At 36.0% G+C, this 23688-nt stretch overlaps 1 protein-coding gene across 48 annotated transcripts in view; it reads right to left on the bottom strand.

Moving 5' to 3' along the window:
* LOC309831934 (regulating synaptic membrane exocytosis protein 1) overlaps positions 1-23688 on the bottom strand; it is a gene marked incomplete at both ends in the record, with an annotated part of 217497 nt that overhangs the window by 97137 nt on the left and 96672 nt on the right. For 21 of the 48 annotated variants that reach the window (XM_082669356.1, XM_082669354.1, XM_082669311.1 and 18 more), the window contains 2 exons: positions 1611-1723; positions 17965-18077. In XM_082669356.1, the coding sequence (XP_082525482.1) occupies positions 1611-1723; positions 17965-18077 (226 nt within the window). Of the gene's footprint in view, positions 1-1610; positions 1724-13991; positions 14022-17964; positions 18078-19136; positions 19320-23688 lie in introns of all 48 variants that reach the window. The other 27 variants (XM_082669336.1, XM_082669340.1, XM_082669346.1 and 24 more) reach the window with 5 other exon arrangements.

Raw genomic sequence — 23688 nt, 5'->3', positions numbered from 1 at the left:
CCACCAGGGGAGCCTGATAAACCTACTTTTGATTTCATTATGAATATGTGTTAGTGGTGATTTAGACTTCTAGGGGACTTCATTTTATAGTTTATTTTTTATTTTGTTTTTGATCAATGGATTAATGATGTGAGGCCTAGTTCAGAAAAGGCTTTCAGTCTTTTTACGCTGATTCTTTATTTATCTCTTTCTTGTTTCCTGCACTGGCTCTGCCTATCCCTGCTGTTCTATTTGACCTCGTCCTTTGACATAATGCTAAGAAATTAAGAAAACATTTCCAGCTTTAAAGATCGTTTCTAAATAAGAACATGCAACAGTGGAGGAAGCAAACCTAACTTATGCTGCTTCCTAATTCTCACTGCATTTGTGGTAAAAGCAAGCAAAAATGATGATGATATCCATAAAGACAGACAAATAGCAGATGAAGTAATAATATCATAAAGAACAAACTGGAGGAAAAACTATGTGGAGCTGGAATCAGCAACTCTGCAACATCAAGATATTTTGCTTACTGATTTTTTCTTTTCTTTACTGATTTTACTTTTTAAAATACTGTTTCAGACTCCTTGGGAGTTGAGCCCCGCTGAATCACAGCGACCTTGGACGTTGTCCAGTTGCAACCCTTCTGCAACTAAACTAAGATATAAAGTGATAAGATGGCATCCAGCACATATGGCTCTATGGTGGGCTGGTGACAAATCAGATTTTGTCACCACCTCCATATTTTTGTGTTAGTCCCTGAATATCTGGCTATATAATGAACAACCTCCAATATTTAAAAATGAGTCGGTTTTTCTAGGTTCATATAACAAGCTAACAACATTTTATTTAATTTTGAATTTCGAAAAGGTCATTACTTCCAAAAGTATTCTTGACATCAGATTAAAACACGGGTTTTCCTGTAGTGGCTGCTGCCACTTTTGTAGTATTCTAAAAAAAAAGGTTTTTAAATAAAGCAGATAATAAATTTAAAATTGCTTCATGAAGTATAAAATTCTATGCATATTTTAATCAAAATTATCAGATGCTAGTTAGCAGTTTATAAACTCCTTATTGCATCCATACAAAATAATATTGAAATATAAATTAAATTTTTATTCACTTGAAATTGTGTGGATCTCAGTTTCTGAGACTTTGAAATCAGTTATTTTTCTCACTAAAGACAGATCAATAAGAAATCTCACATCACATAATTTCTGTCATTCACTAAGAAATCTCATAGGAATATCAACCTCAAATAGTATTTAAGAGTATAAATCTATATCTTAGTATTTAAAATACAATATTAAGTGATATTCAAGCAATACAATGGCTTAAAATGGCTTCACATATCTTGCTTATTTATGTGAATTTGACCACGACAATCGATCATCAAGTGACTTTCATATCAAGTATTTTCATTTTCTTTTTAAATAAAACATTTAATCCAGGTTAATAGACAATATGTTACTAAACATATCTTGTGAAAATATCAAGAGGAGAGAGGTTATGATGCAAGAGCATCACCTGAAGGATAACCTCTCTCCTGTACCCTGGTGCTCACTGGTCCTACCTGCTACCCATAATGTACTTTTTTACCAGGGGAACTATTGGTTGGTTACTGGTTTTACCTTGGAGTATTGTTCGCGATCAAGTTCTCGACTAGAACCAGACCCTGTTGTCTGCTTAAATCGATGCACTTTCATTTTCATCTGTCTCGTTCGCTCCTCCACTACTAAGCTTGCTGCAAAAACACACAACGGGAGTCTATTAAAACACCGAAGCACCTCTGAAGAACCGAATGGTTTAAGATTGCAATGCTTTTGATACGACTTCAACCAAATAAAATTTCGAAATCACACGATTAACAAATAAAAGGCAGAAGATACAACGCTAGCAACTGTCGCTCTAAAGAGGAACGTGACTCAAATCGCACAGAATGGGGGACACAACGGTTAGTAACAAAAGCTAAGGATCCTATGTCTTTATCGGATATGAAATAATCTCAGTTCCATTCATGAGTCATTAAATGAAACCGAATTTAATTGTGAAAATATGCTTCCTGTTGAATGAACTGGTTGTTGCTTGTACATATAGATAGAACACATCACACAGAGATACACGTGTTTATTTACATGCATGCACACCATGTGACACCCTCAGCTGCAGGAGTCACTTAAAAACTCTTGTAATGGAAGAGCGCCTGCTTTTCTGAGCCATTCTTATTAAATCCTTCATTTCTACCAGCCGCTTTTCATGAATATTTGCCATTCTTAAAAACGGACTTGCTAAGAGAAAAGATTTGTTTTCTATTTCTGAAGAAAACATAAATGAAATTCATACTTTTTGAAAATGTGATATAGAACTTTAGCTCTTTAATTTAAATTTGTAAATAAACATGTGTATTCCAGTTATGCCTTTATCATCTCCTAAGTAACAGGAGTGATTGTTTAGATGCGAAGAATTACAGCCTTCAATAAAGTATGAGCTATTTTAAGTCAGAATCCATCACAAGCAGCTTGGCTTTAAAACCCTGCCTTTAATTTTTACATTCTTACAAATGAAGACTGAAGAATACAGTCGTGTGCGTATACCTGCGTTGTGAGACCTACGTTTATGTTTCACAACTTATCTCTTGCCAATCTCTGCAACAAGTGCTACAATTTATTTTTAAGTTGTGTATATACACCTGTACCTGACCACAACCCATACTGTTTTGTAATTCATGTACTGGGGCTTCTGCTAAGAGGCCCTGTGATTTAAAGGAGAGTGGACAATTTGATACAACTAATTGAGGTGAGTGCTGACTTCCTGTCTTACAAGGAGTTTATAAAGACACTTGTTGACACATTTTTTCCATTGCAGTGATTAAACATGGCCTGTGATCCCTGATAAAAGGCACTGACACTTGTTATAAAAATTCAGTAAATATGTAGCTTTTACTGTGTGTTCAAATACAGGCTCATAGCCCAGGAGATAAATACATGCTGTGAAATGTGTGGGTAAATGTTTTACTTGTAATTTTCACACCAAGCTGTTAGATGTTTAGCTCTGTTTAAATTCAGTAAATTAGACGATTATCAATTCCTAATGTCACAGTTATGTGGATGAAGCAATCACGCACACTTGCTTTGAAAATGTTGACTTGAGACCGTAAGTGATGACTATTATGACTAAAGGATGGTTCAATAGAGATCTTGAGAAAAGCAGTTCAGAAATGTATTAATTACTTGACAATATATAAGGAGTCATAATAAGTAATATAAAGCAAAATGCTACTCAAGAGAATTAGGAATTGAGACAAGTTATTGAAAAATGTGAGTTGTATTTATAGAAGACTGTATACCCAATGAGAAAAATGTACATGTGTCTTCTTTCTGCCATCTGCCTGTGACGTGGTACTTCCTGGGTCACCTGCTTTGAGCTTTGAGGAAGTCAAATGAACTGTAATCAGCTGTACTGTACGATTAAAGCTTAAAGCAATTCCAAGTAATCTCTATTTGTGATAAAAGCAGATTTAAATGGTGTTAGCTTAATCTTCTCAGCAAAGATATTAATTTAAAGAAATTTTTGACGTTGATTAGCCCATAGCTTTGTGACCTTTACGTTTAGCATCATGTAATTCTTAGGGGGTCAGTTACTGGACACTGAAAAGATTATTTCCCAAGATGTACTGCCTGAAGCAGCTTGAAGCAGTTCTGGTGATTTAACCTTGCCAGGACAACACCTCATTGCTTTAAATAGAATTACTTAGCTTATGATATGGTTGATTTTAAATCTTTACTTTGCAAAACTCGAAACTAAATCATAAGAACACAGTGGTAGCCTAACTGAAATGAATCCTATAGTTTTTCCCCTCTGGGCTTGGGAAAAAAGCTTATTAAGGAAAGATATGGGGACACTGAATTCCTAGGGTGAGCCTGAGGGACGCAGCAGCTGGTGGCCAAGAAGCCATGACAAAATTAAGCAAGAGAATTCAGATTCTTTTCAAGGTGGTGTGTGATTAGCAAAGTACCTGTGGGTTCCAGCTGCCCCTTAGAGAAGACCACGATTTTCACCTCCAAGAATTAAGGACGGCTTTCCATCTAATGAACCTGGAAGACTCTCCAGGCAGATTGTTTTGTCAAAAGCTAGACACTTTCCGTTATACTTTGTTTTTATTCTTTTCTAAAACCAACTGCATCCAGACTAGCAATTCTGCAGGCTTTTGTAAAGTTTACAAAGGTAAATGCGATTTCCTTTCTTTCTTACTCGTTTCATTTCTTTTTTTCCCTTTATTAAATGTGGTCTTTTTTTTTTTTTTTTTTTTTTTTTTTTACTCTTGGACAAGGCTGCTCTGTGTGTTGTATCGCTCTCAAGAAGACCTGCTGGTGGTGGCGACAGCTGTCATTCTGCTTTCAGAGTAAACTCACTGGGTATGGAAGCAGAGGCAGAACAGACAGGACCAAGGCCAATACCAAAGGAAAATGGCAGCAGTAGCAGGCTTTTTAAAGACTTTAAAAAATACCAACAACAAACCAAATCCCTAAAATGGTTTTAAATGACTTCGCTTTGACCTTCCAAAAACGATTAATGTACTATCTCTGTTCCTAAACAAGTGAAATTTGACCTCTTCTAATCTGTCAAAGAAAGGAAATCTCCAAATTAGTTTTTTTTCAAACAAGGGTTTTTTTTCAAAAACAAGGGGTCATGACTAGACCCCTTGACTCGCCAGCAAAAAGGTAGTTTGTTATGTCCTCACTGTTTGCTCTCGGATTCCAAGATCAGAAGCAAAATGCAAACAGCTTATCATTGACCTACTCATATCAAAAGCCAGATAATTACATATAATTAACATTAAAAAAACCATTTCTCATTATTTCCTGATTATGTGTACACTCGTGTGTATTCTAAAATAATTGTTTATACACGTGATCATGTTTCAGTAAAATTGTTTTTCGTAAACATCAATGAAGAGGCTTCAGTGTTAATTTGGCAGTTCTTTAACTTTTCTACAGATTTTTCTTATTTTGCATTTTCTTTTTCAACTGTATATTGTGGAATAAATTGACATCGTTACTGGATTATGGGTGTGTCAATCTAAATAGTAAGAAAAATTTATGAGTTAAAATAGAATATTTGTCACAAGTTTGAACCAGAAGACATGATGATTAAGGTACATGATTTACAGAGAGAATAACAGATATTTGGTAATGATTAGAAATTAATTGAATCCTTGGAATATGATTATCTGTTAAGTATCTCACTAAAAGTAAAATTAACCACAGCCCAGAGAGCTCAAATATCTTAATTTGAAAAGAATGATTACTGATCATTTAAAATTTCTATATTAACAATTTTAATACCAATAGCAAAATTAAAACATGAAATAAAATATTTTCTAATTCTTCCACAAATCCTAGCATTAAACTCACATTTTAGGAGCATTCTGAATACTGCTAGCCTTGGAGACCCACAAAACCACTGAAGTGTCAGTTACTATTCCTTTTTAAAAAGATTTTAAATTCGGGGACTTCTGGGGTTTTTTTGTTTTTTTTTTAAATTTCAAACACTGCTACATACTAGAGAGTGAAATAACCCCTCTCATTTTCTATGACAAATATAATTATCATGTAATTTCACTTAGTCTTTTAATGAAAATATAGCTTGCATATAGTACAGCTATTTCAGTTATAATTGCCCCTAGAGTGATAGTAACGGTAATTCATTTCTCCTAGCCCCTAGGGTGTAATTAACATTGTAATTTCATACAGAAGCTTTTTTTTAAGAGCTGGAACTTTTCACTGGGCTTTCTACAAGCTGACTGATGTGTTTGATGTTGAATAAATTGTGCTTTTTAAAAAGCAAATATTAATTTACCTAAAAGATATGTATTGAACTTAATCTGTTTTCTTTAGATCAACTTTACTCTATATCCACTGTTATTTTTAAACTCTGGTATTTTTATCCAATGAATGTACATATATCAAATAGCAGCTCAACATTACAAGTAAGAAAGTATAAAACTAGAACTTTTTTTAGAGGTTAAGCTAAAACAATACTTATGAAATAATTTCTTGTCTTCTAAACTCAACGAGAATAACTGATTGCAGCATGCAAGGTGAGAAAAGTAAATACAATTTAAAAAGTAATTTATTAGAGTTTTCTAATGGAAAGTCTTAGGTATTATTAAAAATAAAGACATTAAAATAATTACTTCTCTTTTCATGCCCTATGTTTTGCTATGAATTCTAGTATCATAGATGATCTTTGGTGAAACTGAAGTAGCTGAAGTCATTTGCAAGTATTGTGTTTGTGTCTGTATGCATTTTTCTAGATCTATCCCTTTCATAAGATTATTAAATAGGCCTGTGACTTAAAAAAAAAAAAAAAAGATAGCTTAAGAATCATGAATAAATCTTCCTTAACCCACCACTGAAAAATTTCTGTAGTACCACCTTTTCCAAAGAGAAATGTGATTTTCTGGGAAACTCCTTTGACTTAGCAGACATTCATGACTTGCTTTAAAATATTGTGAATATTATGATTCTGTGTAATTTGATAATTATGTTAAACATTAAATTTTCATAAATGTGGTTTAAATATTATTCACAAATTTATAATTATATAAATACAATTATTTACAATATATAAATATATATAAAAATATATATGCTCTGCTCTTCAAAGTCCTTAAATCTTTCACATTTCTCCCTATGCATCTAGAAATTAACATGAATTTGAAATTTCAAATGCTTGTGTTTATAGGCAAAAAAGATAATCCATGTAATATATTGTTAAGCCTGTATTTTCAAGTGTTCCAGGTGAAATAGTGTAAAAGAGAATAGGAATAATGAAAATTTCTATATTATTAAATATATTGAAGTAAAAAGATTATGAGTATTTTATTTTCTAACAAGGTTAGCTAGTTCATGTGTCAAAGGTGAAACATGGTAACATTTGCACAGGATAACTAAGCTCATCTAGTTAACTACAAAGTGCTGTCACACTTTATGATAGAAAACTTAACGCCTCTGCTTCCTTGCTGTTACTGATACAATGAGAGTTTGGACAGTCAAGCCCCGACCTTGGTCCAGTGCGTGTCTCAGAAAGAGCGATGATAAATGACTACACAACTGAAAGCTGTCAGGTAGAATTAAACAGATGGAGGAAGCACTTGCAATGTCTCAGTTACTGACAGCACAGATAAAACCCCTTCTCCGAAGCATTTTATTGTCAAAAATCAGCACTAGTGGGCACTCAAATACAATAAACAATAGGAAACGTGAAAATTATAAAGTAATAAAAGATGAAAAAATTTAGCTGACTGAATCTGTAATCATTATAAGCTATGCACAGCCTGAAGAGAAAGAAAGATGTTTTTATATTTGAAAATTCAAGACTGCAATGCTAGTCTCTACACACAGCCTTCTAGACTTTAGAGGAATACAAATTGTTAAGATGTGTGAACACTTTCCATACATCTGGAAGCAATGGAGTGAAATGGTCAGAACTCAGGACTGGGAAAGTTCGGCAGAGATGACAACCTTAGTGGCATCAGCATCCGTCACCGTGGCCTTGATCAGTCCTGAAATCTGTCCATTACGGAGTTTTCATTTGTAAAGGGAAGAGAAAGTAACTTAGAGTAACTTCCCGCGGTTGCAGTCTATGACTCTGTATTAGTTCAATAGGGTATTGATATTTTTTTCACATTTTCAAAAAATGGAAAACTACAATGACTTACTCTCTTGTAGTCAATTAACTGATTTCCACCATTTTTACTTTTTTTTTATTTGCCAATTTACCAAAACCATGGAAGTTAAGGGGAAAAATTTACTGGTTATATTTTTTGTTATTTTCTATCTTTTTTTTTTCCAGTTAAAAGATAATGTAGTCCTTTCATGTTCATCCTTATCTTTGGAGTCATATGAGCATAATAAGCAACTTTGATAGAATACTTACACACCACCTCCTTTCCCCTGACATATACAGTATGTATAAATAAAGATTAAATGTTTAAAATATTTTGACTATACAGAAATGCCAGAAATGGGTCATTTTCCTAGAATAAAATGCATTTCAATTTGCAAGGGTAGAAATGTGCAAAACTGTTTCCCTTGCACCCCTGCATGATTCTCTTGAATGTTAAGGATTATGCTACAGTTACATAAACAATAAAATAAAATATAACATCTATCCAGTATGAGAAACATAAAACACAAGTAAGTAACACATTTAGTGAACAACCACATTGCCTTTAAGGATTTTTAAAGAAAACAGCCTGTGTTTTAGTATAGGTAATTGAAATGGAATATTGACATAGGGGAAATAGGTAATTTGTCTGTATCATCACTCAAATCTTGCTGCAGCCCAAACCCCAAGGCTGTCTCTTGTTTTAGCTGATTTTCACTCCACTACCTGAAACAAAGCTCAGGATTTCCAGACCCAGATCTCACTTTCAGTGTCAAAGTTGCCAAGTCCCAGAGTAACACTGAAAATATTAATCAGATACTGGACAGATAAGGGAGTCAGATGAAAATCTGTCATTTTACCTTGCCCTTTTGTGTTACACAGAGTTAAACAGCTTTTTATTTTTAAAAGTTTTTAAAGAGTTTTATGTTTTGTCCTATTTACTATTTTCCTATATCATGTCTTTGAACAAAATGTCTTTTTTTAAAACAAAACTTTTGCTCATGGTGTTTCTAAACAGAACAGAGGCATTAAAAATTGGCTTTAAAATTCTTCTGTTTACATCTACATTGTAACATCTCTCTGGTTTTAGGCACATGATTTTTTTCAGTCTCATCCCTCTTGCTTTTATTTTTGTTTTGATTAATTTTTTAGAATTTTTATTGGAGTATTTACAATGTGTTAGTTTCAAGTGTACAGCAAAGTGAATCAGTTATACATATACATATATCCACTTTTTTTAAAGATTCTTTTCCCATATAGGCCATTACAGAGTATTGAGTAGAGTTCCCTGTGTTATACAGTAGTAGGTCTTTGTTAGTTATCTTACGTATAGTAGTTTGTATATGTCAATCCCACTCTCCTAATTTATCCCTCCCCGAAATAATGCCATATGCAGCAACATGGATGGACCTAGAGATTGTCATACTGAGTAGTCAGACAGAGAGAGTCAAATGTCACGTGATAACGCTTATATGTGGAATCTAAAAAAAGGGTACAAATGAACTTATCTACAAAGCAGAAATAGAGTTACAGATGTAGTAAACAGTTTTTAAATGTATTTCTGTCTTGAAAGAGAGCACCGTCCTCCTTACGAGGCACTGCTTAGAACATACTCAGCATGCAGAGTAGTCCATGGAATTAAGGTTTCTCAGGGAATAACAGACTCACTCCCCAAGGAGTCGTGTTGTTTATCCCCTGTATCTCTAATATGTTTATCCATCATTTTTCATTATTCCAATTATGCTGATGGCAACAGAATCTATCTTGAAAGGCTCAATGTGGCATAACTACTAAATTCAATGTCTCTTCCCTTCTTTTCTGTAAAAAGTGTTTACAAATTTTAAAGCTTGCAAAAAAAATGTACGATATTTAGGGGAAATGTACAGCTTTAGAGGAGAAAAATCAAAGAGTCTGTTCATGGCTAGATATCAGCCTTTTCTCAGCATCCTCTCCTGCACGACCCACAGACCCCAGGGAGGAAGGGGCAACGATGTTCTCCCTCAAGGGGGCATATCTGACAATTTGACCATTGGCTGATTTAAGTGTTAAATACTTTGAAGTTTTAAAAGTCTTTACTACTATTATAAATATTCACATTTGAATCAGCGGAATGGAAAAAAAGGGTCAAAACCGAGAATTTGGAACTGTTTTACATGGGTCGCTTTACTACGTCCCTAAAGTTTAAAGGGAAGGCTAGAATGACAACCATAGTTCTGGGTTTGTGACAAAAAGAGAAATGGATCAATTAGACACTTTTACTAATGGAGCTCTAAATATTTATGAATAAACATTCATGAATATTCATAGTAAGTGTTCAGGAAAAGCAAAGCCCTAGAAGGTTAAGGAACTTGAAATCTTAATGCACAATAACAACAAATGAATCACCTGGGTCATATGCACCTACTCAGTATGCATCTAAGAAAAATGTGAATAAAGTTGGAATCCTTTTCTACTTAATGACAGTTAAAAAAATGCTGCCTGTATAGAATATACATACAAATTAGTTTACTTATTTTGGCGAAAGTCAAGTTGCATAATATTTTCCTATAACGTGTTTCATAACCATGGTATACTACTAAGGGTGCAACTACTTAAACAATAAATAATGTAACAGAAAATTATTAAAATGATTTTTACTTTTTAATATGAATTACACCTAATTAAGGTTCATGCTGATAGCTCCATAAAAATTACATTTTGCATGACTTAACATTCAAACTGCTCTTGTCAACATTTCAAAAAGCAGATATAGGTAATTTATTTGAGCATTTGTTTAATAGAAGTTTAAAAATTCAGTTGACTAGAGATAACTCTTAAGTGGCCTGGTTGCAATAATTATTATATATTTTATTAGCGAAAACAGGAAAACAAAACGCAACAGATGCTATTTGCCCTTTATTCCTGTTTAAACCGTTTAGTCACTTGAACTCTGCCTTTCATTCTCTGTGTGTGTAAATTACACATTTTTTATGATAAAGGGAATTCATATTTGTAGAAAAGGCAGTATAATGTGTTTTGTTATGATTCCAAATTGCCTCCAAAAGGCAAAAAGTTAATGCACTTAAGAAATACTATCTTAAAGGCATATAAATTAGAAATTTATTATGATAATAACATTTTTTCTCACCTTGAAGTCATTTAATTTCTGGTTCTGTTTTGATCTTCTTATATCATTATTTCGATGCCCCCAAACTACATTCATGGGCTCTTTAAAACTGTCCAAGAAATGTAGCAGAGAGGGAAAAATTGGCTTACTTTTAGAATGAATGATTTCAAATATGCCTATAAAACAGTCTGTGAATCCTAAAAAGATAGGGTCTATTAGTTTCCAACATAAAAGGGGGAGGTAAAGGGTAAATAACCTGCTAGGAACATTTCTATTTCCTCAGTTAACTTTTCAGCCCAAAATCTGTGTTATCTTTGTCCAAATACACTGGCTTCCTGTTCTCAAGGCGCAAGCTTCACCTGAAGAGCACGCCAGGGATTGGAAGATTCAGACGCGCGGCCCCAAATCAGGTCACCGGGGGAGGTAGGGCCCCTAAGAGGGCCTCCCGGTGCTGTGAGTGTAAGATGTGACAGTGACACGAGGCAGGGGACAGAACACGGGCCGTGGGGTCACTGTCCAGCTCTGTCCTCTAGCAGCTTTGCTACTGTGGGCGACCTCGTAACCCCCGTGCCCTCTTTCTATAAAAGGAGTCATCACACCTTCCTTAGGGCTGTGCCCAGGTTATTACCGTAATTACGTGGTATTGATGCACAGTGGGTGCTCGGTCAGTGCCGAATGTGGGAGAGGCTGCCTATCAGAGTGGTTCAGAACGAGGTCTCTGGAGTGAGGCTCGAGCCCGGTTCCCTGTCCTACCACTTCCCAAATGAAGACTGACACAGGGCCAGGTTTCGCATCTCTCTGAGCTTCAGCTCTCCTCCGTTGGCAAATGAGGATATGAAGAGTTATGTCTCAGGTGGTTGTACAAATATGAGATGAAGAATACCTGACATGCTCAGTCAAGTCACTGACATAGAGGAAGTGCCCTAGAAATTCCATCTACCATTAAAAATGTTCACGGTATTTTATACCTCGCTGGAAGTGCTTTGCAAAACATGCTGTACAATTACATAGTGGTTCCCTACAGTGAGGGGCACCAACCTTCCCAGTTCGCCCAGAGCTGTCCTGGTTTTAACACTGAAAATCTTGCATCTTGTGAAACCTCGTAAGCCTCAACGAACTGGGAACATCTTCCAAGTTCGTCTTCAATTCATCAAAAACCAACTCTCCCTAGGGGTCGGTGGCCTGTGCCGTTCGCTCAGCATGGCTGGGCCAGGCCCCATCACCCAGGGAACACTCAAGATAACTCAATTCTCCAATATGAGCGACCCCAGAAAAGATCAGCTCACAGCAGCAGGGGTTCTATGCAAAATAAAACGTTTTCTTTCCTATGGGGCAGGTGAGTCTAAAATTGGACTCTAAAGAAATCTCTTGAATTTGCGTCTGTCTTTTCCTGGCTTCCCAAGCTTTTCCTGCTAAGCTGTGCTCCCTTAAATCCCAAGGGGGAAGGTACAGCATCCTGGGCTGCTCTCTGCCTTCCCGGCGGCATTTGGGGATGCGCCTCTTTGGTGGTTTTCAGCCCTGGGGTGCATCCCGTTGAAGCTTATCCACACCCTGTGTCCAAGGCAGACTTGGTACAGTGATGACACATCTCAGCCAGGACACAGTGACCTTGTTAAAACGCAACGACCTGATGCGCTGTGTAGCGAGGCTGTAAAGGGGCACGCTTCGTACACCCGAGGTTCTACAACCCATGAATTTTGTTTTGTTTTGATTAGCAAATTATAGCTTTTGGCTAGTAATAATATAGAAGGAAGAGCTCTCCAGATGAAGAATTATTACATTTCTCTTCCTTTTGGCTAAATGAATGAGCTCATGACCCATCTCCAACATAAAATTTAATGCTTTTAGCAAACTAAAATTTATCTTGCAAATCTAAATAAGTTCTTCTGAATATAAGTACCAATGTATTGGCCATTTTTGTACTACTTAACCTAAATTTGTGTTTCTGATACCTGAGTTAAAAATGCAAGATAGCCGGAAATCTATGTAAAACCTAGGGACCAAAGCATCTGGATCTCACTGAATAACATTTGATTTTTATTAATATCTATTTATTGCCTAGTATGTCAGACACTTTGCCAGAATATGTATTATGTGCCGGAATATAAATATATGTTTATAAATTCAAACTGAGATAAGTAATTGAATATTATCTCCCATTTTCAATCTATGACACTGAGAGACGTAACACATACCTCAATCTACTCGGAGTTAGGGATATATGTTTGGGATTTGTGCCTATTAAAATAGGATGCACTAAAGTATAGAGGAAGGAGGTCCAAAGCAAGAGCCCTGGGCTTGCAGTCTAGGTCACATCACCAGTATGAATGGGCAAGTCTCTTAATGTCTCTCAATCTGAGTTTTACCTTTCATAAAGTAAGGACGATGGCCCTCTCAGGACTAACTCTGAGGGTTACTATGGGCAACAAATTAACTCAATCACGAATCTATAAATATTGAGTAAATACTTTTATTAAATTATGTAGCATTATATAACTTTTTAATATTGTTAATATTACTTCATTAAGCTGAAAACTCCTATTCAAATATTTAATTATCAAGCCAACAGTAACACCAAATAGGGTGGCCCAAGACAGTCGGAGGAGGTCTGCATCTACGTGGGACTCAAGTCCAAAGACCAAACATCAAATGTGATCCCAAGGACCACAAGGCAGGTCAGCAAGGTGCCGACACAGCAGGCTGAACGGTTTCCCTCCTGTGTCCCTCAGGAAGAAAGAACTGATGGGTGTTCTAACCCTCCTGAGGCCAAGAGGAGTAGCATCCCGGCAGCTACTTCCCAGATGCATGACTGCAGCGGGCCAAATACGCCATAAGGTTACTGCTATTTCGAAGGAAAACCCAAGGATTTTCTATTCCTTTGCACCACAGAAGGTACGACTTAAACCCTTTATCTATGAGAGCAGGGGAATGCAAATAAACAAAAACATATCACAAATATGCTATTCTTTTCCAAAGAGAATCGTTTTCTAGTTGTCAGTGTGGATAAATACATTTTGAAGCAAAAATACTCTTAATTTTAATCTTCTCCTCTTTGATGTGAACTGCTCACCATACAAAACGGTTAATACCAAATGCCTTTCCAAATCACTGCATGGAAAAAGCTATCTGTTAAATAGTTTGGCTCATTATTTCAATAAATACAGTTAGATAACTCATATACTATGAGAGAAAAGGAACAATATTAAATTGTTAAAAAAGTTACATTAATATTTACCTTTTGTGGATGAGTTATATTTTTCTTGTTCTTCAATGAATTAAATGCACATAATGATGGAAACAAAAGAAAGAAATCAGCAAATTTATAGTTAGACATGGAAATGTGAATCAACACAACGGCATGAATAACAAAAATACGTAACATATAATGTGACATGGTAAACTGCAATGAGAAACCATGAGGAAATCTCCGATATGGTACTAAAATCAATCAAAGAAAGAATGAATGCAACAATTTAAAGATTTTAAATAAAAACAGAAACATTGGGGAATTAATATTGTATACTTGGCATTTGAAAAGTATATCTTGTGTTATTTTTTTCTTGCCTTTGAAGAATTGCAAAGTATTACAGCACTCGCTTTACTAAGACATTTTAACCTTAATCCATTGTGACTTTTTATTGTAAATGTACTTAAAAGCATATTTAACGTTCATAACTAACATTTTCATTTAAAAAATGACAGCATTTCAGATAACTGAAAAAGCATATAATAAAAAAATAAATTCCATGTTTTTGCTAGATAGTAGGCATTTTCTCTTCACTGTGGAAAATATTCAGGAACATTTTCCACCTGGAAAAAAATATATTTTAAATTAAGTAATCCTTTCTTCCTTCTCAAATTACTGTAATTATATTAAAATATCTCAAAGTGAAATTGTTCTTTGCAGACTGTATTTCTCAGACATTTCTTAAGCCTTTCTCTGCCTCCTTGTTGGTGCACCATTTACTGAGAAATAATGGCCTATCTAGATATTTTGAAGGGGAGTGCCATTAGTTCTAGGTAGCAGAATTAATAACAGAACACATAAAACATAACTGGCACATCAAGTGTTAGTTTATAGTTTATGAATGATCTTTAAATACGTCCTCTTAAAAAAGACAACTAGGTTGCACACACACACAAAAATCACTTGGTTGATTTCAGAAAACCATACATTTTTATGCAACCAATTATGTTGCTTTCAGTCTCACTCTACCTAAGGGCTACATTGTAATACAACATTGGAACATACCCAGAGGAATTTCCTGAAAGTTTTTGCTCTCAATTATCACATACCATTTGAGTTACCTAAACTTTAAGGCTACTTTTTAGCGACTTTATCTCAAAATCTGCATTGTTATCACACCTCTTCTTTTCCCCTAACTATACTTCAACGTAATCAGATTCCGTGTAGCAAATAGGCTAGCATTACTAATTTTTAAAAGAAACATTAAAATACTTTTTCAAAAATTAAGTGTATCTTTTCAAATTATATGTTAGCTTTTAAAATAATATAAATTGTTTTATCGCACAAGGAGAGAATAGTAAAATTGAATTACAAGAAAAAAAAAACCAAACAAGAAGCATGCAAACAATCTATGGATCCTAAACAAAATAATGTAGATAATTGTAACCAGAAACTGTGTATGAATAAAATTATTTTATAAGTTCATCAGGAAGTTGTATCACTATTCAGGAATCTAAACCATTTGAAATGTTTGCTCCTAACCAACAACTGCTTATCAACTCAGTTATCTTTTTTAAAAAAGAAAATTACCCTTTGTTAAAAATTAAAAAAAACCCCACAAATATACATAAAAGAAAACTGGAAAGAAGTCAAGTGCGGTAGAACTTTCACTGATTGCAAGTAAGCTGCATTCTGCACCCGTCTTCATGGCAGACAGAAGTAAATTTTAACATATTATATGGAAAGAAAAACATGACATGATTCCACAGCCCTAAGAACATCAATGAAATCCATCTCAAATGGATTAGACAACAGCTAAATTCGGTCTAATCCATGAAGCAAATTAGAAGTTTACTTTTAAAAACATATTCTAGGACACACAAAGATGTCATGTAAACTGTTCAGCTTGAAATAGATCCATAATAAGACGAAGGAGGACAGTATCATCATTTACCAAACACCCCAAACACATAGTATTATCACACAGTAAACCAGATCCATTTTACTTATAGAAGAATACATAGTTACAATAATACATGTTTGTTGTCATATTTTAAAGGTTGTATCTATATGACTCTTAAGACGATAAACTTCAGGAACCTCAAGTAGCAAGTGTTTAGGAATGTACTTGTGACATTAACTATCAAAATAACTCCACCAATTTCATCCTCAGTCACTCCTTTCTTCCCACCTCAATTCAATCTTTACAAATTGGTGATTTCTCTGAAAGACAACTGTGAATACGAATATCATAAACAGTAATGTTGACTGATATCAACAACAGAACATGAGCTTTTATAAAAACCAAAGTCCAGCACACAATCCATCTGACTTTGTAGAAGCAATTCTTATTTCTACAGAATAATAAAACTATAATCTCACTATATGAGCGTTATATGCAGTACCGTTATATACTTTTGAACCGGAAGTGTTTTAGCAACTGGAGGAAATGCAAAGAATTTTAGAAACAAATGACTTTTTGGATATCAATCTTTGGCACGCTATGGCCAGTAACACTGAGTTTGTAGCGGAACACTAGAACCTGTAGTTCTTTTAGTTGTGCAACAGGAGTTCATGAATGGATAAGTTAAATAAACACCACATTTAAAAAAATAAATTTTAAAACAATTTCATCTAGGCTACTGCTAATTACAGTCTTAATAACATTAATTATGAATTATCTTCTCAAAATGTTCCCAGATAAGAGAAAGTCTGTTAAACACATGAACTGAGAATTCCAAAGAATTCATGGTTATTTTAGAAAAGAAAGTCAGAGTTTCACGTAGCCTCATATTTTCCTGATTAAGTAAATGAATACCCTTATAATGACCCTGAATACTAAAGTATGATATATCAACAGGATATATGATTTTAAAAAATAATACAAATCCAGAGTTTACTGTAGCAGCATTTTTGTGTCAATATACTGATACTTCTCAAATCTACACTAATTTTTCTATAACCAAGTACTCTGTGTACAAACTCTGCCTGATCAGTTTTTGAAACAATGTATTTATCTTCTTAGACCACTAACACTTCGGTGATACATTCAGTAAAGCTCTTTGCGTGAGTAAAACACATACCCAGCACCCTCAGTACAGAAGGAAATATACAAGTTTTACATCAGAAACAACCAACACTGTTGAGAAAAATATGCAAAATGTTAACCTTCCAGTTGTTTCATAGGGATGAAGAGTTTCAATACATGATTTAAATAGAAGTCCACTGCGTTCATATTACAACCCCCAATTAAACAGTATTTCACTAAACTGCTTAACAAATCTCTGGTAATATTTATGTGATAACATTTACCGATAACAAATCATTTCACTTACTGAGAAATGGGATAGCACCTTGGGTCACATGAAGAAAACAGTGACCCTTTTAACCTGGTATTTAAATCCTCTTAGGCCAGGTAGCTTAGTGAATTTAATTTCCACTAAAACCTGCCCACCCCCCAACATCTCTCTTTCTAGGAAGATAAAACACAATGTGTACATGCTTAAAATAAGGGAAATTTAAGTGATGTTAACTGATAAAAAACACTCAAATGTGTGTTCTAAGCCAGTTTTTCACCATCAAACTTCTATAAAAAATACAAGGTATTGCAGGTAAATTAAAAAAAAAAAAACACTAGCAAAGCCTTCAATACGATTGCCTCATTTAAAAACATTTTTAAAACAAGGTTAAAAACGTCTTCCTTTAACACATAAAATACCACATGGTACTGAGGTATTTAAAGTTTTATTTTCTTCCTTTGCACCTTTGGAAAAGGTACCTCTAGGGCTCAGTCTGTTCTTTTAATTGACCATCTAAAATTCATTCATTCACTCACTCAGCAAAAACAGCACATAGGCCACGAACTGTTATAACTTGGTGCCGGGAATAAAACTCTAAGACACTTGACTTCTTAGGATTCATCACACTACGTATCATCAAGATACTATTCTTTCAATAGAAGGAGTATAAAAAGAGGTGGCTCTCAAATCCGAGATTTTGTCAGTGCTCTCTCTATGGATACCTTGTTCTGCACTGCCGCTCCTCCCTGGCACTTGTGGGAGCTGCCTGCCCCGAGGGCTGCCAAAGGCTGTGTCTGCGGGCGGGGACCGCGTCGGGCTGGCCTGCCGGTGCACTCTGTGGGGAGAAGAAGCAGGGCAAACGAAACGATGAAATCCCAAAGGGCCTGACAAGGATCTCTTCCTTCCTACTGTTCCTCTTAAAACAGACGTAAAACCCCTACCTGGGCCTTTGGAAGCAAAATCAAGTCCTTTTTATGATGTGTGTAAAAGGAATATTACCAAAAGGGGCTACAAGAGACAGGGAAATGTCTGCCACGTAGAGTTCTGCAGAATGAATTCCTGAACTGGGCAGAAGGGAACGTACTTCTTTTCATTAACTTTCTATGAAGTTGTGACTTTCTGTTAAGTTATCCATTTTTGGTAGTGCTGGACCTAGTATATCTACTCACAGCCTATGAATCTTAACAACATGGGTAAATGATTTAGGAAAGGCTGTTGCCTATATTGCTACAATTAAATCCATATAAGTGATAAGAATAGTTCTGGCTGCAGACTTTTATAAATTACCATTCCCTTGCACTTTATGTTTAAATAGGAAAAATCTGAACAGATATTTATAAAAATAACCTTGGGCACATGCTACGAACTATCCTGGTGAAAAGATCAAAACTACAAATACAAATTTAAGAAGCGTGAAGATACGTCACTATTGTACGGAAGTAAGCTGACCTCCATCTGCTGGCATTCAAACGTTTTTTTTTTAACTGAAGAACTTTAAAACACTCTCAGCTTTTACTGAACAAAGATGAAAGTTTTCAATGTTTTTTTTCTAATTCCTCTTACACTTTTTAAAGCAAGTACACATTTAATTCCAGGTAATTTCTTATACAGAATTTCACATAATTTAAAATATATATATATATGAATATGCCACAAACAGATGGAAGGACATAACACAGGCAGATTTAATTTTCGATGATGGCTAGTTGGCAGGAAGTATAGAAGAGAATACCACCAGCACAGTGAAGGTAGATGCAGGTAAGGGAGGGTGTGGAGAGGTTAAGTGCCACAAAGAAAGGATTAAGAACTATGGTGTCATAATGAGCGACAGTGTCAAGAGCTCAGGAAGGTACAACACCACACCAAGACCCAGAGGCAGACACGGAACAGCGACCTTGTCAGGAGCGGAGAAGGTGGCGCCGACCCTCCAGGGGCAAGGTGGTGCATAGAACACAGTGTTCTGACACTAGGGTGCTCACTCGAGCGGGAGCGAGCGGGATGTTTTCCCCTAAGGACTAGCTGATCAGTCGCTCTCGGGGCTGCGTATCCCCTTCTAGAAAGACATGGTGGGAGAACCCTAAAACATTAGGGTCAGAAAAGATCTTCAGTCAGCAGGTCACATCCACTTTGATACCAGCACATCTGTCCAAGGAAAACCTGGTTACTCTTACAAGACAGTGATTTTAAAACCCAGGAACAAACCCATCACACAGTTACTGAAATGGACCTCACATCAAACTGATGCGTTATCGCGAACGTGCACGCCTGGTGGTTCTGAGCGGGCCTGTCTGGACTCCTCCAGTGTAACAAGCCTCTCAAGTCCCACAGGGGCAAAGACTTCTGTCTCTTGTTTCTTACTGAGCTGTATCTCTGGTGCCTAGAACACAGCAGCACAGAGAACAAGAGCTCAGTAGAGAGATCTGGATTTGAATGAGTGAACACAGTCAGGACAGTGAACTCAGGGACACTTCAAGCACTTGCCTTCCAGAAGAAGCAATGCACTGGTGAGTTCTGTGTGTACTTTTACAATGTTCATAATTTATCTCTGCAACAGGGAAGTCCATACCAAATAGGTAGCAAAGGGAAGCTGTCTTCTAAGGTTGATTTAAGTAGACCAACAAATTAAAATGATGAAGTAAGATGGGTAATGCTTCATTTTTGAACGGACTAAATGCAGATGGCTGATATATGGATAAAAATATGTCCTCTGATGTATAAAAGTAGCTGAAAAGATATCTGTCCATACGTTGACAGCTATCTTAATATAGTGTTCAAAATTATTATGAAGCCAATTTCCGAATTAAGGACCAATAATTAAAAACCGATTTTTATATGTGACTATATATATATATATATATAAATATATGCTTGTTTAAAGCAGACACATGTTTTTGCTTTTTTCAACATTTTCAGTTCGTATTTTAAATAAAATGCACATTTAAAATACCTAATCTGTATTACTTTTCATAGTGACAGAAGCCAAGAAATAACACTTCATCCTTTGGAAAACAATGCTATAAAATTCGATTAAGTAATTTAAAGTGTGTGAGAGTCAAGAATCCATACGGATCACAGGAAGTACATTAATTATTGAGTGATTTATTCAACTTGTATACAGATTGACAATTTTTCTCAAGTACAATGATTTTCACAGGTATAATTATTTTGATTCAGGATATCTCCTCTATTTCCAAACAATAAAATGGGAAAATGCCATATTTTAGGGCATAAAAAGGTACAGCTTAGGTCTTTAATGTGCATTTTATTTTATCGAGCTCTGGATTAATGCTTTATCAGCCCCTAAGGCAGATCCCGAAACCTGGACGGTCACTTCGATTTCAAAATTAATAGAAGAAAGGACTGACCACACATATTAAAGCTGTTCATTCCATCTGGATTGCCTTCTCACATGAACTCAACTCTACAGAATTAATTTATGTGGGAAGGACCAAGGTGTGATCAAGTCCTTTCCAACGATAAATAATGAGTTTCTATCTATTACTCTTTAAAAGCCATTATCATGAGAATAAACTTCAGCACTCCTTGTACAGAATACACTTGAAAATACTTGCTTTGAAAGTTGGATAGTACAGTTTTTACCCTAGTCCTGAGAAAATTCATGGATCTTGCAATTTCACTAAAATTTTGCTTCATTTCTTAATGCAATTCATAAGCACTAAAAGGACTTCTTAATTGCAACCTGAAATGTGAGTAATTTAGGGGGGCCTTATGTGGCCCCAAACTAAATGGAACAAATATAAAAAGCAATTTGAAAGGCAAATAAGTGGCTTTCTAGCTGAATGTTACACAGATCTTCCCAAGCCATGAGCTTGCAGGGCCGAGAACAGTGCATCCTGTTGGGGGTTAATCATTTTGCCCCAGGGCTGTTTCTCCTTTGACACAAGCTAAAAGTCCCTCAATAACAAAACAGTTCCTGCCACCAGCCAAACGATGACCAATATGAAAGCGTGGGCCCAAGGGGGGACAAAGAAACCACTCTGTCTGAGGAAAACCGAGGAACGTGGCAGCAGGGCTGGATCACAGGAGGGGAAACGGAGGAAAGTGAAAATGCAGAGGCTGGAGAGAGACGAGCAAGGCTTTGAAGAAAGAGAAGGTGGAAACAAGTAGAGTTTGTTTCAGACAAGAGGAAAGGAGGGTTATTCAAGAAATGCTGAGGTTCAGGAGTGAAACGTGAGAGAATCCAGGCTTTTCGATGAAATGGCTAAGGATGTAAGGGTGTCGGAGGGAAAGAGATCAAAAACCAGCACGTTAAGGAGTGGAGCGGGGAGTGAGTGAGAGAGAAGGAGAATGACGGTAACAGCTATTCTCACTGGGCATCCACATGGCGCCGTCTACACATGCCAGCCACTAGTGTGTATGTGCGTGTCTAGACGTGTGTGTGTATGCATGCATACCACATACCTGCACACGTGTCCTTTTTTGTTTTGCATTCTCACAACAGCTCTAAGAAGTGCTATTGTTCCTATTTTATAGATGGAAAAACTGGGGGTCACAGAGTGACTTGCAAATGGGCAAAGAGCTAACATGATAAAGGCGGGACCCACGCAGGTCTATGAAGCTCCAACACTGCTCCCTTTTCTGCCTTTGAGACAGGATTGGTTTCTATATCATGAGATGAAACATGGTAATTTCACATCCCTGGATGCATTGCTAATCTTGTAAAACAAAATATAAATATATGAGCAGGTGTCAAATTGCTTGACAAGATTTAATAGAATCCTTTTTTGAGAGTTTATAGGAACAAAATATACGGAAAATGGTATTTAATTGAACATCTACTCTGCTTTTTATGTCTATACATAATATATTTTTGAAACAAAAATAATGAGGGTTCTAGAGCAACGTATGAATTCCAACCTATGACTGCAGTTCACCATCTCCAAACCCATTGCTAAATATTTACCGCTGAGTTCAACCTACGCCTTCTCTCTTCACCTAAAGTCTTAGGTGTTGTGACTTGAACTTAAGTAAAACACATTTCCCACCAAAACCTTAGGTTGTTAGACATTTCTGTTGCTGCAAGCAGATGTGCAGTGAATTGCTTCTATTGCGGCTTAAAAATAGAGTTCTTTTTTTTTTTAAATTACTTGTTAAAGGATAGACATGCATGTGGTATTTAAGGTCACCATGGTTCCTCCCGTCATGGCCATTTCAGGCTTACACGGACTTTTTTCCGGAGTGTCAGCACAACATAAAATGCATAGGCAAGCAATTCTAAATACCAGTTGTTACCCCACATCCCCCAGTTAGGATGCAGAGAGCAAGTTCCACAAGAAGAAAAGACCCCAGAACAGGACGCGCAGTGGTTCCAGCAATCCACAAAGCTCAACTCACATGAGGGTGAAAAGTTACACTTTTATTTACTAAGGAGCTTCTTCAGAGGGTCTGAAGCTCTATTGCAATGGTGAGGCACCAAAGTCAGAAGCAGGTTCTGCCTTTCTTCTATCTAGAACTGGTTACCATATCTTTCAAAATATTTTCTTACACGTCTGTTTCTCAAAAGGTCAAAATTTTGGAGGCCAAACCAAGGACCTTCAAAAAGTATGATCATCGCAGCAAATTCTGCCAGAGGCCAAGGTGTGTCTGTGTGCTGGGGCTCCTCTGGGGAAGCAGTCAACTCCCGAAGGCCAAGAATCAGCATCTGAGCATTCATACTCTGGTCTCAATTCATCTGTAGTTACATGTCAACTCAAGGTATCTTCTAAAGAAGTGAGAGCTAATGTAAACCTAGGCCAATTCTTCTTTTGTAACCAGCTATTCAACAATTCACTCAAACGCCAGGCATGTGATTTACACTCTAATAAAAATCAACAAAGAGCTTTAATTATAATCAAACAAATCCGCATACCTGAAAGGTTTGAGTTTTCTATATCAAACCTACAGCAAAGTAAGTAACGGTAAGAGGAATACGAATAGGGTCCTGAAGCAACCATTTGGCACTAGGAGTCGGTTGAATCCCTGCTGTTCCTCCTAGAGGGAAGATTTGTGCTTACAGACGTGTTCAGTGTTGCACGGCAGATGCTCAGATAAGCATGGGCAGTGGACTCTAGAGTCATCTAACGTTTTGTAAAACAGTATCTTGTTGTCAAAATACTTGTTCACTGAAACTGTAAAACTGCACACAGTAGTCACTCAACTAGTAATTGTTAAATGAATGAAAGAAGCCTGAATGGAATATAAAGAATATGAAACTTTGAGGAAAAATTTCAATCTTGTCAAAATAATTGGAATTGTGTGTGCATGTGACTCGGGGGGCTGTGAATGATGGCTGAAGATTTAAAATCATTTACATGCTGGTAAAGAGACTGCTAATAGCTGGGCTGACAGTAAAGAATATATATACAGTGACGTAATCAGTATTGTTTCATTACTTTCTTCTTATCTATCTGTCCATCAGTCATCTATCTATCTATCTATTTCTCTGT

The sequence above is a fragment of the Grampus griseus genome, assembly GCF_964374135.1.
Source record: "Grampus griseus genome assembly, chromosome: 13".
Lineage (NCBI taxonomy): Eukaryota > Metazoa > Chordata > Mammalia > Artiodactyla > Delphinidae > Grampus > Grampus griseus.
Note: the sequence above shows the minus strand (reverse complement) of the source record. Positions and strands in the feature narration are given on the sequence as shown.